Raw genomic sequence first — 16,101 nt, 5'->3', positions numbered from 1 at the left:
ATTCTTAATATGAATCTTCTGTAGCTCAAATGAAAATGCTGTCAAGTGAGCTGTATTCCAATTAGGTGCCTTAACTTTTGAGAGTACTTCTTGAGGGTCTATCATGTTGTGCAATGAAAGCTTGCTGCATGTAAAAATTTCACTTACACGTGTACCTGAGTATGCAGTCGTGCTATTCTTGAAAATGGCAGCTGATTTCCTAGGAATTTATGAAAATGCTGCTTTGTGTGTGTGTGCAACAGCACCAAGTACTTCAGTGCAAGACTAGCAATGATTTTCTTCTAGTTTCAAGAATACTTTCTAATTAAAAAAAAAAAATTATTTTGTTAGGGATTGGAAGGGACCTTTGGAAATAGGTCTTCTTTGGAAATAGGTCTTCTTCTCAATAGGCAAAACCAATGCAGATCCATCCTCAGAATGGCAGTGCATAAAACTAGATGCAAGTCCTACAGAAAGCAGCTGACGTAAGTGGTATAGTCACCTGTGATTTATGCATTTAATGATGTAGACACATGTACATAAAGTGACAGTTCATTGCTGTGAACCTGTGTATTCTACGGCACATCACCATGAGGAAAAAGTATTTTCGGGCACAGAAAAGTGTACCTTTAACCTGTATTTTTTCCTGTCAATGTTGAAAAGGGTATGTTGTTCATAGAAAATCTTCTGTGTCATGGATCATAGATAAACTAATAGACAAAGCTCAATCCATACCCTGGAAATAATCACTGCTGTGAATCTGCTGCTTTTTCTGAAAATGAGAGATGAATATTTGTGACATTGAAAGAGGATTAAGTACAACATGGACTTGAGTTGAGCCCATATATTTTGTAAATAGAGATTATCTTTAAAGATGGTTGTTAAACCATTGCAAGGTAATAAAAGCAAGTAAGTCTTTTGCACAAGTTCTCTAGGTATTTCCTCATATACTTGTGACACTTTGTAAAAAAGAAAATCCTGAAGTGTCAAAGCATTCAGGGGGCTACTTGCTGGTCTGATGCCAAGTGGCATAAATCAATCGACTTGACTTGGGTGTGTCAGTTCACCCCAGCTGAAATTGAGGCCAGTAGCTGCAATACGCCTGTGATGTTCTGTTGCCCAATCAGCGCTACCTCTCAGCATTGTGCAGGCATGTCACTCCATGTGCACATCTGTGGGATGCCATGAATCTGCCTTACCATGAGCCTACCAGTACAGGAAGGCACTAGTCAGTGTGAACAGCCTCTTGGAAAACTGGCTCTTAGGGTGTGTATCAGCTTTTATTCAAAGAGGCAGCCTCCACGTGGAGGATGGTGAAAGCCACAAGTGGGGATGCCAGGTGTGGAATCACATGCCAGGAGACAAAGAACATGACAGAAAGATGAAACAAAGATGTATGTGTGATATGTGTTTTCCATATATTCACATCTGAAAGGAAATTCCAGTGAATTGCTCCAATTGTGTCAGCGTTACTTGGTATCTGGATACTGGTACAAGACTATAATTAAATGCTCTCTTTCAGAGGATAAATCATGCTAGAATTTAAGGGTGAAATTAATAATTAAGTGGAAGTTCAGCAGTGATGCTGCTTTTTAAGGCATCTGTATGCCCACACAAAGAAACGCTTTAGTAATCATTGCAATTCCTTCCTTTACTCATTGTGATACCTGGAAGAGCAGACAATAACATTCTTAATAAAGGGGATCAGCCCAAATAAAAGAAGCAATTAAAACAGTCATGTGGCATCAAAAAAGTTACCATCTGCTCACCTTAAAGCAATATACTGATTGCATGGGAGTGAGCCATGACCCTAATGCTAGAAAGAGCGAAAAAGGAACTTGGAAAAAGATTGCAGCTCTATGTCCCACCTACTTGTGGAGTACAAAATTCTGAATGCTACTTTCAGACTGATCTTTATTACATTTATCTGCCAACTTTCATATAATTTGGATAATTAACAAATTGTGCTGACATACAATTCTATACTCACACATTGCTTTTTAAAATTTCAGCACTTCCATGCTTCTGTAAACCTAGGGGAAATGCTCCCAGAATAAGGAGTGTGACTTGTAAATACTAGATCTATTCCAGCTCCCTGAATTACTGTTTGTAACTCAGAACCGGAGTCTGAACATGGAGGTGTTGTATATTGTACTCTGCAGTATCTTCTATAATTCTTTTGTATCAATAACTGCTTATAAAAAGGAGAAACTATGGATACTTGAGTCATCAGCCATTAAACTTGCACCTGACTGTCAATACTCAAATTCCTTACACTGTGAGGTAGGCTTATCAGTTCTGCAGTAAGTTGTGTTTCACCTTGTCTTTTTTGACAATGGAAAGCAGTAAGAAATAGGGAAAAATTTCTTTTTCTTTAAAAGGAAAAGAAATCACCATTGTTGAGCAGCTTGTTTAGGTAAAACATACTTTATGTTTCAGGCAAATCCATACAGTAGGGATTTTTGGGGTGGGGTGTCCCTCTGATGATGGGATGTAGGTGCCAAATAAGGCCTTGCCTAATGTAGCAATAGCATGATGTACTTCATCAAGATGCTTGAAAGGAATTTTTTCAAAAAGAACTGAAGGACTGGCTGGTACCAAGAACTGCCCATTCCAGTGGACTGTGACAAGGCCAAGAACTGGAGGGGCAATGTGGTGTAAGCACCCCTGACCTCGAGACCATCACAGCCAGTCCCTGTGCTGGGTAAGGTGCTGGCATTCCTGTGGTCTGTGCTGTAACTTAATGGACCGTTTCATTTCTGCCTCTAGCGCTGAGCCTCCCTGGCAGCGATGTGTGTGCCGAGGGTCATTTCAGAAATGCCAGGAGATAGGAGATTAGGGAAGGCAGAAGGTTTATGGCTGCCCACCCTGAAATGTTTTCTAAACTGTGGTTTATGCACAGGCACTGGTCATGGCTGCGCAATGTCCCCACAGTCCTTCCTGCACACATTGTTATACCTTGCAGTGATGAATTGAGGGCAAGGAGAAGGCAGCAGTGCTGAGGCTGTGTAGTCATCTGTGGGCATGGGCACCTTGGTAAGATTGCTCAGGGGGGACCTGTGTGCTATTTGCAGTAACACTTGCTCATATAAAGAACATCAAGTATATGTGGATAACAGCCACCAGACAGATAGCTCAGGCAGTACTGTGTCTGGCCAGGCCCCCCGTTCCTACCAAAGGCCTTGGGCAGCCGGGCTGGGGTGCAGCCTCTTGCCCGCTGTCGGGGCATAACCCCAGGTGCGGGGGGCCAGGAGGGCGCCTGCCCCGCCTGCACCTCCCCCCCAGACTCCCCGGGGGTGGCACTGCTGGGCTCGGCTCAGCCCGCCCGGGGGTGGCCGGGCAGGAAGCGAGGAGGCCGTGGCCGGGCACCTGCCCCGAGCCGAGACGGGGTTTCATCACCGGCCAGCGCCGCCCCGCCTCTCCCGCCGGCTCATAAAGGTTCGGGGCGGCGCGGCCGGCACCCACACCGCTCCCGCAGCGCCGCCGCTCCTGTCGCAGCCGGCTGCCGTCTCCTTCTCCCGTTCCTTCTTCTCCTGTCCCCGGGGACGCCAGGGCGATGGACGCCGGCTGTCTGCGGGCCCGCAGCCTGCTGCCCTTCCTCGGTGAGTATCGCCGCCGTGCCCATCGCGGGTCGGGGAGCCCTGGCAAGCCTCTGTGCCCGGCTTCGACGGACAGCCGGCTTCTCGGACCGGTAGGGGCTGGGAAGGGCTGGGGTGTTCCCTCGCCGTTGGAAGATCTCTGGCAAAATGTAAGGCTTGGCTTGTCTGAAGGCAAAGCAGATGCGTTTGTTCTCTGAGATGAAGTCAGGGGCAAGGATAGGGGTACCAGGGTGGCTGTGTGAGTAGAAGAATGGAGTATATGGGTCTTACTCTGTGTTGTGCTGTAACAGGACATTTTGTTGCTTGTGTGATGGCCCAGATATGTCCTGTGACTGAGTAAACGTGAATGCTCATTCCTGTTCTCTCCAACTCTGCTCACTGTCTGACTTGCTAAAGGCAGTGGAGTCTGTTCTCTGTCACCTTGTCCTATCTTGTTTCTAGTCCTGTCCTGCTGCTTTCACCTACCCAGGCCGTGCTCTGGGTGAACTCAGCAGGTGAATCTCCATGGCAGCAGAGACTTCCTTATGGTAACAAAGCAGGTTGTGGCCTCCTTCTGCTTGATGCTTCTCCACCTTCTCCTTGTGAGCGTGTTACTCCATTGCATGACATCAGCTGCCTGAAAATCCAAGGTGAACGCATGTATCCTTAGAGTGTCGGGAGTCCTGAAGCCTGGGTACGTGGTAAAGTAACAACTGATCCTTGCCACACACCTTCACTGGATGCCATCAGTGATTGCCGAGAGCTGACCCTTTGAGGCAAATCGAACTCTGTGGCCAGCAAACGTTTGAGGCAGGACCAAGACTTGGAGTACTCGCATGCTGCATTAATGACAAAGCACATTCTTACAATCATGATGTTGGGCTCAGGGTCGCAGTTAATGGGTAAGCTCAATTCCCAAGACTTCTCTTGTGAGGCAGATGTTCCAGCATCTTCTAAGCCCGCTGAAGCATGAGTTTCTTTCTTTCATCTTGGCCAGGTATTTCCATAATAGCTTATGGATCAGCTGCTGCACAGCATCTTACTTGCCAGGACGATGGGTTAAACATCTAGTAGGCTGTGACTCAGCCATGCTTTGCACAAAACTGGCACTGAAAGGAACTGGTATGTCTTCGTGGGTTTGTATACGGATATATTTCTTTCCAGGGCAGGCACAAAATAAAGGATAGGTTAGTCATAGTCAGATGGCATCATAATGAGTAGTACAAGTACTTTTCTGGTTTTCCCTCCCAGGTCAGCAGTGTCAGCAGAACTTAGTGCCACTGGCAGAAGCTGCGAAGACTGTCTGTAGCTGGTGTTATGCCAGACTTTAGGAGGTTAACTGCTGAACTGCTGAAGCCTAACTGAAGTGACAGTTGTCAGCTTCATATCCTGGGCATGCAGTGGGAGAGAGCTGTTGCTCATGCCCTGCCTTTTCCAGGAGTTACTGCAGGAGCCCTGGCACTGGTCTCCTTGCAGTCGCTGTAATGCCCGCTCAGTGGGGAAGCCTCGAATCTCCAGACTAACTGGACAGTTTCAGAAGCTGCCGACCTTATGTTTTCCTGTGCCACATTTGCAGGGCTTTCCTGGCTAACCCTGCGTTTCTGAAATCCTCACTTAGTCTTTATTGTCAAAGGTGCTTGCTTTGGGATGGCCTGCAAACTTCTGTGGATGGTTAGGGACATTAGCAGCAGAGAGATATGGAAGGCGATGCACCACAGTTAAATGGTGGTAGTAGTGATGCTTGCAAAGCTAATAGGACACACTGGCTACCTTCCATATTTCCTGCTTAGCCTACCCAGAGAAGGCCTTTGACAGTCAGACATGCTCTGGGTGTCCAAAATCAGGTGACAGCAGATCCAGCTTGATCTGTCTCTAGAGTAAAAATGGGCTGAAATCCTCCAGGTGCGTATCAGCTGGACATCTCTGAACTTGGCATTGCTTTGGAAGTGCAACCCACGTGGGAAGTGTAGACGCTACCTCTGTGACAGAGAGATCACAGAGATGCCAAATGTAAAGTAGAATCATGGGATTTTCTTCAGGTGAGTTAGTGTAAGACTAGTGATCTTGGTGACAGGCAAAGCCAACTAAAATGATTGACCTCTCAGAAACCTAACAGTTCCCCTTTAAAATAGGTGTAAATCTTGCAAAGGAACTAGGTTTCCTTTACATGTATCCTGTATGTGCACCCTTCATCCTTAGCAGTCATCCTGTAACTGGAAACTATAGCTGGCTTTCAGTGGATGAACAGATAATTAGCCCTTGTATGTCATCTCTGACGAAGGCTGCAGGAAGCAAAGGCAGCCAGTCTCTTTCCCTCATTTTCCTTTCATCCTTCATGGAAGGACCAGTAAACAGCAGCAATATTCATGTTCCAGTAATTGTTACTGCTGTCAGCATTAACCTTACTTTAATACCTGCAATACCAGACTGTCTCATATCTGTATGCTAGCGGTGTGGCAATAAGTGTAGGACTCATGTTCCTGCAAGGCACGCATGAGTATCCACCATCTCATTACTCTTATCTTGTACCCTGTAGCATACTTGCCTAGTGAACAGCAAAGGAATAAAAATACAACTGCCTCTCCCAGGTCCCATGTTTGGTATATGTTATCTGATAATTATGCTGGGAAAGGCTTTTCTTGGCCATTGCGCTGTGTGGATCCCTTATCCACCCACAGGATCCCCCTCCCGTTGATGTCAGAGGAGAAAAATGTGTATGGGGGAAAAGGGCAAAATATGACAGTGGAGAGCAGGAAGAACTTTGCCCGAACACAGAAAATACTGCTTGGTGTCAGCAAATATCCACACCTGCAGTCCACCTTTTCCAGTCCATGTGTGTCTGCACTCAGGTGGCGGAGGCTATCAGTTGTTGCACATGGCTGGAATGGGGCAAGCCTTTGTTCTGTGTCGTAGGAGGAGGTGCATTTTAATTTGTCCCTCCCAGGTGTTTGAGTTTTGGCCTTTCCTCTAGGTGCAAAGCAGTGCCATTTTCTGGAGCAAAGAGAAAAGCTGGCCCATCTCTTTCCTATACCTAGATTTGAGTTTCTGAAATGCAAAAGCGGGGTTCTGGTAACTCTTAATCTGGGAACTTTAGATTAAAAAGTAACTGCTCAGATTATACTCAGATCAACGAAGTATGCAAGCTGAAACAGAAATACGTAGGCTAAAAGAGATCATCACCTGGCTTAATGCATCTACTTAATCAAGTACGATAGAGGTAAATGTCTCAGGTACCTTAAGCATATTTTACCTTATGTTCATTACCGTCATGTGGCCCCCAGACCAATCTTGCCAGAGCACATCATGTGGAGATGATAGTGGCAGTTTTTGGGGAACAGGAGGGAGCGTCAGGTCACTGACTCCCACTAGTCTCAGGATTTCAGCATCCTTCCTTTCAATGACATGGCATCACTTCATGGGCCAGAGCTGTCCCGTGCCACAGCTGCTCCCTGCCAAGGGAGCAGTTTAGTCCATGAAGCACTCCTGAAATGTCCCTCTAGTTCCTGGGAAGAAGGACTGACAAGTAAATCTTTTTTTCTCAGTGTCATTTGGGACACAGGGTCCCTGGCTGAAGCTCAAAGCCCACCATTCTGGCAGTAAATGAACTGCCATTATCTGTCTGCTGATGGTCTCATCCTTCAGACGCTTAAACTTTCTGTCATGGCGAGTCAAATTGGCCTCAAAGAAGTGTTAAACTTCTCCTGATGAAATCTATAGTGAGCACAGTGCTGTTTAAAAAAAAATCCCTCCCTGAAAGTAAACTTGCTGGTCCTGTCCCATTGGAGTGACAGGCAGGTCCTGCTGAGTCATGCTAGCAGGGGCAGATGTATCCAGCTTAGTCTCCTGTACAAGTTGAGATGCTGGCATCATTGGTCTGCTACCATGGCTCTCACTTTGGCCAACATAGACTTTGTCCTTTCTTCTAAAGCTTGGTGGAAACCTGGCTAATTAGCTTTGCAAGGAATGTAGTGGGGAGGGAGGTAAGGAGAAGGAATGGTGGTTTTAAAGAAATACAACCAACCCCTGTTCATCTAAGGTCGATATTCCTGCTGTTCTTGTATCTAACTGGAATAAAGCTTTAAGGAAGCCTTACTAATTGTCCAGAAATAGATGAGCTGCCAGAAATCCATAAACCACTACTAGATTGAACACTGAGATGTAACAAAACTTTCTAATAACTGGAGTTGAATTAGAGTGATCAAGAAATTATGAAGCCACACTCCCTCCATTAGGCATGCAGGACCTGACAAGTTAATACAGGCAAACAGCCCAAAGACACAAATTACAGACTTCTGTGGAATGGAGCTGATGACTAAGCAGTTCATGAGCAGGTTAGTTTGTGACCGCAGTAGGAGTGTTAGCCAAGTGGATTTTATGGCCAGCTGGAGCAAACATGGACAGTTCCTCATGGGCTACCCATGGAGCTACAAGTACTTGTGCTGGCATGGGAGTGTTCATTCAACTAGTAGGATGCCTGAAAGCTGTGTCGGTGCAGCACCATACAGCCCAAAAGACATCAAAATGCTTTATAAGCTTGGATCTCTGAAAGAAGGGAAGGAGTGCCCTTGCTCCCCAAGGAAATGCAGCTGCTGCTCCGGTAGCTGAAATCCTCAGCCTGCATGGTCCAGTGTCCTATTATGTCTGGTAGCCACATCAAACCTGGTGAGCTGCAGTTCTTTCTTTACTGCAGATGGTGAAAGGAGGACAGAAATGTACCTGTTTTCTTCTGGGGTTCTCCTGAAAATAAGTAACAATGGCCCAGGATCTGTAAAGTGGTCAGTAACCTCTCCAACCCAGTGACCAGATGAAGAGGGTTTGGTATCTCACGTGAGATGCGTCTGAAAGTGCCTTGTTTTAACTGAATAACTCCAGCACGAGAGTATTAGTTCAGGAACTGCCCAGCCTTTCAAGCTGGGATCAGCAGCCAGAAGGCTGAGGAAGAGCAGCTTTTATGTTAAGCCTACCTCGAGCAGTATATGGTCTCTGAAGCCAGGAGGAGTTAAGCCTGGCTCAGTACTGACCTGGTGTGCTGAGTCACCAGCCGCTGCTGACTTGCTGAGTCCTAGGAAATCCTCTCTCCGTGGACTGTTGTGACTCAAGGACATCTTGATTTTGATCACCAAACAAACTCCTCCTGCAATGAATGCTTGTCACACCTAATTGTGGAAACCTGGCTGTGTCCCTTGCACAGCTGTTATGTCAGACTAGTCAGAAACCAAACATAATCAGAGTTGGACTAATTTCTGCCTCTCCTATTGACCTGTGTAATCTTTCCAAGCCTGTTCCTGCCCAGTTTCACTCAGGGCATGGGTGAGAGGTGGTCACAGACACCGAGTTTCTGTTTATATCTGTTCTACATTAAATGTTTGGATTTCAGATATGTTTCTTTGTGATGCCTTATATAATACAGGCAGCAGATCTCTCAGACCTACATTTTTTCAGCTTACAACACTAGGTTTTTCTGATATAGATAAAAAGCTTCTGTTCTTGTGTTAACTTAATGAGTACACCATCTGAAATACTTAACTATGCTTGAAAAGCATCCAGTTTTAACTCTTCTTTTTATTCTCTTGTAGGTTACCTATTACAAGCAGTCCTGGGCACAACAGTGATCCCACTATGTGGGCCTGGTGAAATGGAGAACTGCACAACAGCACTAAGTAAGTGTACTTACACAGCTTGCTTTGTAAATAGCAAGTCTTTGCTTCCCATCTTTCTTGGGCTGGTGGCTTCACTGAGGTGGCCTTGGAAATAGTTTTCCTGTTGAGCAACATCGCCAACATTCTGCCAAGCACTCAGTGTTGTTGAACAAGAACTATTTTTAAGCTTGCATTTCCTTTAATATTACTTATTTAACAGAAGAGCTCTGCCTTCAGCGAGAACTCTGCTTTAAAAGCAAAAATAGCTTACATGGAACTCCCAAAGGAAAAGTCAGTATAACTCTGGCCTGGGAAAATCCTCTCCCTATTCAGAAGGCTCACCTGCTTTAATGCCTATGACATTGGAGGTCTCTTGATAGCGAGACTGTTAGTCTTACTTATAAAGCTTGTACCTTGTTTGGGAAATACAAAGGGAAAATAAGGCTGGCAAGACACTAACAAAATCTCCTTACAGTCCGGACAGAAGACAGTCCACGTGTGGCCCAAGTTGGGATAGCAAGATGCAAGCCCGAAATGAAGGACTACTGCTTCCACGGACAGTGCGTGTACATAGTGGATCTGGATGAGCACTATTGCAGGTATGGACAGGGAGGCAGGCTTGGAGATGAACTTTACATGGCCTTTGATCTTGTTGTTGTTGGCACTTAGCTGGAACACCAATCCAGCAAAGCATTTAAATGCTCACAAGAACTCAAAGAGGAGCAGTATATCTATAATACACCTCTGCTGCATTTAAACAAGTGTTAAGGACATGTGCTGGCTCCAGTGAAACCTAAGAGAGTCTTAGATGCCTGAAATTAGAAAGCAACCCAACTTAAACTTGGGACACTCATTCTGATGTGTTTCCCTGTTCATCTGTTTTTACAGTAGAGTGAAATCTAGACCTCAGGCAAAGCAGCAAGGTCTCTCCTTTGATTCAGCCTGCAAAATAAAGACCCTCTAGGCCAAGGGTGTCAAACTCATTTTCACCAGGGGCCACATCAGCCTCCCGGCTGCCTTCAAGGGGCCAAATGTAATTTTAGGACTGTATAAATGTAACTAATCCTACAGTTTTACAGTCCTAAAATTACATTCGGCCCTTTGAAGGCAACCGGGAGGCTGATGTGGCCTCTGGTGAAAATGAGTTTGACAGCCCTGTTCTAGGCATTTTTAAGGGTATTCCTTATTGAAGAATTTGCAGCCATTTCTAGGACTACATGGGCTTGAGTAACATGAGTTCAAATTGCTTGTCCCTGGAGGAACAGCAGGCCAGCAGTATGGCATGCTTTATGGACTGTTGGAATGTAACCCCATGGTGATGTCTCTAGTTCTGTGTCTCTTTTCCTCAGGTGTGATGTTGGCTTCTCTGGTGTCCGATGTGTGCATTCAGAACTTGTCAGACAACCCCTCAGTAAGGAGTATGTGGCACTGACAGTTATCGTCGTTCTGCTTTTCCTTGCTGCCATCTCTATTGCAAGCTACTACATCTGCAGAAGGTAAGAAAAGTTTTCTTCAAGGCTCAGGAAGGGGAGTTAGATGCATGTGTAGTAAGATGTCCGCTGAGTGTCTCCAGATAGATAGGGATACCTACACCTACTTGACGGCATGGAGGTAGTTTGATGTACAGATGTCCTGCTAGCCTGCACTTAGTGAAGTGTTCAAAAAAGGATGTATGCTGACGGCATAGCATACCCCAAACTCCAGGCTAGGTATAATAACAGTACCCTCAGATGCCTTTGAACCCTAATGGAAGACTGTATAAGTTAGTTCACATCTGTCTTTTTAGAGGGTGTGTTGAGGTAATGGAGAGAGTGGACAAGGAACAGGAAAATTCCAGTTCCTTTTCTTGGTAATGTTATTTCCCCAGTCATCAGGCGTTGGAAAACAACTGGATTAATGTTAGGTAATTGGTTTATCTGCCATGTTATTGTGGTTACTGTAATATCATGAGCATTGACTTATCAGCTTTAGCATGGGTGACAGTAGTCTTCTGCATTAAGACCCACAAGCAGCAGGAGTTGTTCTTCATGCTAATAACTAATTGCTGTTAGAGAGCCAGGAAGGTGGAACAACCCCCAGAGGGAAAGCTCAGCTTCACAGATCTGATAGATAGATGGTAACCACCATAATTCCTCTTTCCTGTCTGAAGACTTGATGGTGTGTCATCTCAAACACAAGATGGCCTGTTTGGTTAGGGTACTCAGCCCCATTGCAGGGAAGGATCCAGCAGGATTTTCCAAAGACAAACCTAGTACCAGCAGCAGGACTTTAATGCAGATGTGAAATCTTCAGTGAAGAGTTGAGAAATGAGATTCTGCATGCACGTTATCTCAGACCTGGAAATGAGCACAGACAAAGCCTAGCTGCTAGAGATTTAAAACCAACATGAGTAGGTCATAGAGCTTTTTTTTGTTTGTTTTTCTTCCTTCACCCCTCCACTCCCTCCCTTCACTCCCCAAAATGCCATTTGGAGCAACTGGCTTTTCAGAACTCATACTTTTCTTCTTTACTTCAAGGTACCGAAGAAAGAAGAGGCAAATGAACACCAGTGAGTACAAGGAAGTTGGTGCCCTGTAGAAGAAATGGTGGCATCTGTACAGTGTTCTGTTCATCCAGATGAACTCAGTCACTTTCCATCTATTTAAATGTTATTTTTATTAACAATATTTACAATATTTATATCCTTTTAAAAATTTCAGTTGTTTGGTGATCCAATCAGTATAGGTCAAGCATTTTATTTTCAGTGTTTTATTTTTTTATTAAATAATATTTCCTAATGAGAACCCTACCTAAGTGGTTCTGTGGGATAGAGATATATTTTTATAAAAGCTCCTCTTCTTACTCTGAAGAGTAATTTTATATTTATTCTTGTGAATATGCTCAAAACAATTTTACTCCTTGAAATAGAAGTTCTAGACAAAGTCAAAATGTCTGTGTGGTTTGATTGAAGTGAAACTTGATGTGGCTTGGCTGAGCTTGAAGACCCAGCAGTTATTTTTTGAGAGAGAATCCATGATATCGTTAATAATACATATAAATGCATCTTAATTCCAATGAACACAAGATATTAGCTGGCGTAATTGGAGGAAGACATAAAGGAGGAAAGAGCACAGCTCCTACTGCAGCCTGTCCAACCTGGACTGCATGACAGCAACATGGATCTGGGCTCACATGTACACATGGGAAAGTTGTGCTGGGTATATTTTGGATTACAGCAGGGAGGTGTCAGTACAAGTTGGTTGGTGTCTGCAGCTGAACACAGTAGCATGACAGCTCAGGGTTATGAGTGTCACCACAGGAAGAGAGCTCCCTGGGAACCAGTACCAGCACTGGAATCCTCCCCATTGCGTTTCTGCCATAGTATCCATCATACAGCTGGGAGCAGGGAAAAAGGAAAGTTTTTCAGTTTGGGCTTAATGTAGATTATCTTGTTGACCTAAAATAATGATAGAAAAGCCCACTGGGTTTAGCTGCACCTCAAGTGTGGCTGCTTATGAACAGGAAGACTCCTGCAGCATCTGATTCAGCCCTGTTAATCCCATCACTTCTGACACTTTCAGATGTTAGAGAAAGCACAACCTTTACATCATTCCTGGCCTTTGCCAGAGGTCCATGTGAGCTGCGTCAGCCTGCGTTGGTTGGTGTTTGTGGGTGCGAGACCTGTGATGTCTTGACCTATGCAACGGGATCTTTGTAAAGAAAAGTGGTGGGACCTGAGCCATCACAACGTGAGAGTACTATTTCAGAAGCTCTCAGTCAGCCGGAGGCCCTTGTGGAGGAATAAACTGGCTCTTTCCCTGTCTTCTTAAACTGCCCTCCTGTCTTAGATGCTCTTGAGATAAACAAATGAGAGGGGGGGGATCTTATTTCCAAAAGTGACTTCCCTTGCTTTTCTGCTACATGTTGTCCAGTAAAAATTTTCAGCTGAGCTTGTAGGTAACAGTGCTTAAATCTGCCTTGCATCAGCCTGTAGAGTAAAGCCTGTCTGTGAGCTGCCACGAAAGGGGACCTGTCAGCTTGTCCCTGCAGCTGCGCAGCAATCTGGCTGAAGGAGGCTGGTTGTGACAAATCGTTTGGCCAGCAGCGATCTTTGGGAATGTAGCTGTCAGTCTTCTGTCTGGAAAACAGAGGGGCTGTGAATGGGAACCGAGGAGGCTCCCTGCAGTTAGGGCAGGGAGGCAAGGTGGGAAAGGTGTCCTTAAGTGCTCTGCCCTGGCCATGTGGCCGCTTGCTTTGGAAAAGCTGAGTCACATGAAATGATAGCTCTGCTTCTTTCCTGGCTTGATACTCATTTCCTGACTTGGACTTACTTTTCTTGCTATCTTTCCTCTAACAAGTATGAACCACAGCAAAGTTGTGGTCAGGCAGACCTGAATGTGATGAAATAGCTCTGCCCAAAATTTTCCAGTTTGATGTAGAGGTAGGAAGGAGCCCCTTTCCATGCCCTTATGGCTGCAGGCAAGCTGGCTCTTGCTGTTTGGTTTGAGATGAATCACAGAACAGCCTGTGTTGATCTGACTGGGGGATATCTTGTCTATCTTTTTCAAACACTGGGTTATGCTGTAGGGTTATGCTGGATGTGCTGAGTCTGTGCAGATGGCCTTCTGCCGTCTTCTGAGATAAGTGCTCATTTTTGGCAGTGCTACAGACCAGTAGTTATCCAGCCTTTGGTGCAGGTCGTTCAATGTCTAAGATGGGTCTGCATGGTACAAATTTTTCCTTGGTCTGCCTGATCCTTTGTGTCTCCCTTTGACATCTAGTTAGAAGGGGATTGTTGGTCATTCACGGTTAACTGGGTTATTCTGTGTCACAGTGCCCTTATTAGCTGCGCTTCAGCTTTTTCCATCCTTTCTCATTCTCCTGTAATCCAGTTGTCACACAGGAACTTGTTCTACCAGGCAACTGGTGACGGCTAATGGCAACCACAGCCACAGCCTCGTTGCTAGTGCAGCCTTTCCCAGTGGGAAGATCGGGCAAAAATCCATTCTCGCTGTGACCCACTTAGGATACATGGTGACACATCTTTATTTCTGCCTCAGGCCTTCCTGCCTGCCTCTGAACTGCTCTGGCTGGTCTCTGTTCATCCTCCAGAAACTTTTCCTGGACTCCCTGGAGAGATGCAGCCCAGAGGCACATGGAGCCCAGCCACACTTTTGCTCTGACTCTCACACGCTGCCCTTGCCACTCCTCTGCTTCACTGGGCAGGAGCATCGCAAAAGGGGTCTTGGTTCTCTCACCTCATCTTTTGTCAATGATGACACCATGTGTTTGAGGTCCCATTACTAGAGCTCCAGTGGCTAAAAGGCTTCATACTCTACCCCTGCCCCACTTACTGCCAGTCCCTCTGGACCTGAACAGCCATAGTAGCTGAGGATGCATCTTTCTGATGCAGCGCATGGGCTCCACGTACCCATTGCTGCACTTACAGAAGCTTTAAGTTGCAGCAATAGTGACAGCCTGGGTATTATCATGCCTTTAGTTCTCTGGCTCTGGCAAATCCAAGAGGATAGTCCACTTCCAGGCTTGAGCAGGATTATTGGGCTTTTTTTCTACCTGTCTTAGCTTTTAGCCGACTGTCTTACTTTGGTTTGGGCTTTCTCCACCTGTCCTGTTGCTCATCTTGCTCCCTGCTCATAACAGCCCTTCTAGACCCTGTATTTTTCTCACTCCTGCACCTGATTGAGCAACTGAAAAGCTTGGGGCCACATACCAGCCTGCCACCTCAACAGCTTGTGCCGTCTGGAGGTAGATTGCCAGTGCAGCAACCACACAGACGGGTCCTGATGACACACCCCAAATAATTTGTCTCAGAGAGTGAACCTCCCTCATTCTTTCCACGGTTTCTGCTGGCACCACCTCCATCCCTCTGGTGCAGCTCTTTCCTGTCTGCCACCACCCACTGTCAAGAGTCACCTTTGGCTGTAACTCTCCGCTGGTGAGAGCACCTGTGATGTGCCTCTGAGGTTGCCTGTGTCTTCTGTACCAAATGGTTTTGCCTCCTGCATGAGTGTTGCAGATTCCCATCAGAGAAGTTCTACCATGTCCATGTCAAACTGCACCATGGCAGAGTAGGTGCATGTAACAGGCAGGGACAGGGACTAGAGACAGGTACTGGAGACACCCACCTGATACCGCAGCCATCTATGTGTCCTCAGGGCTGCTGGTGGATCGCTCTGCAGATTTTCTGCCTGGGACACATTTACTGGTGGCTCTCTGGAGGACTGAGCAACCCCAGCTCCCACCAGTGGCAGCAGTTTGACATCTCCCTGTGGTTTCAAAACTTACCCCATCCCAGACCTGCCCGACGGGAGCCCTGCTGTGTGGTTCTTGCCCACACGTCTGTATATTTTATCTGAAACCCATTTCAGACTCTTGGGATTCAGGCAAAAAACTGATGCTTGCTTTCAAGCCTGGGGCTGTTGGACCTAGAAGCAATGGCAACAACTCCTTCCTTGGTGTTTTTTGGAAGGATGGTGCTTTTTTGAACTAAGGCTTACTGTAAACTCTCTGAAATGCTATGCTTTTGTGCAAATGCTACTGGTGTTAATATTTCCCCTGGTCACAACCTATCTGATGTTTTTTGAGAGATCATTAGAAGAAAAATCTTTCCAAAAGCAGCAGCCAGCTGCAAAGCTGCCAAGAGATCAGAGTGGGAGTAGTCACAGTTAACTTCAGCTATCCATCACTTTATCACTTCTTGTGTGAGAAACTTCTTCAGCATCTGTTGCATGCCTAGTGTCGCCAAACCTAGAATTACCATTACCACAAAGTCTGTGGCTACCACAGAGGGTAAAACCAAACCTTCTTTAGCACGCTCTTCATCTGTGGCCTACACAAGAGATGATGTGGCAGTGTATTTAACTTGAGAGGCTGACTTTTCTCTCTCCAGATGTCATCTTTCCTCT

The 16,101-nt window shown here is 45.8% G+C and overlaps 1 protein-coding gene across 1 annotated transcript; it reads left to right on the top strand.

The window, feature by feature from the left end:
- Positions 1 to 3,511: 3,511 nt before the first annotated feature.
- EREG (epiregulin) lies at positions 3,512 to 12,009 on the top strand. Its single transcript, XM_065633441.1, has 5 exons — positions 3,512 to 3,581; positions 9,134 to 9,217; positions 9,672 to 9,795; positions 10,546 to 10,692; positions 11,713 to 12,009. The coding sequence occupies exons 1-5, from the start codon at positions 3,536 to 3,538 to the stop codon at positions 11,771 to 11,773; spliced, it is 462 nt and encodes a 153-aa protein (XP_065489513.1). The 5' UTR covers positions 3,512 to 3,535; the 3' UTR covers positions 11,774 to 12,009.
- The last annotated feature ends 4,092 nt before the right edge of the window (positions 12,010 to 16,101 follow it).

The sequence above is a fragment of the Caloenas nicobarica genome, chromosome 4, assembly GCF_036013445.1.
Source record: "Caloenas nicobarica isolate bCalNic1 chromosome 4, bCalNic1.hap1, whole genome shotgun sequence".
In the NCBI taxonomy this organism is placed as follows: Eukaryota; Metazoa; Chordata; class Aves; order Columbiformes; family Columbidae; genus Caloenas; species Caloenas nicobarica.
The sequence above is the reverse complement of the archived record's forward strand: the minus strand, read 5'-3'. Positions and strand labels throughout refer to the sequence as shown.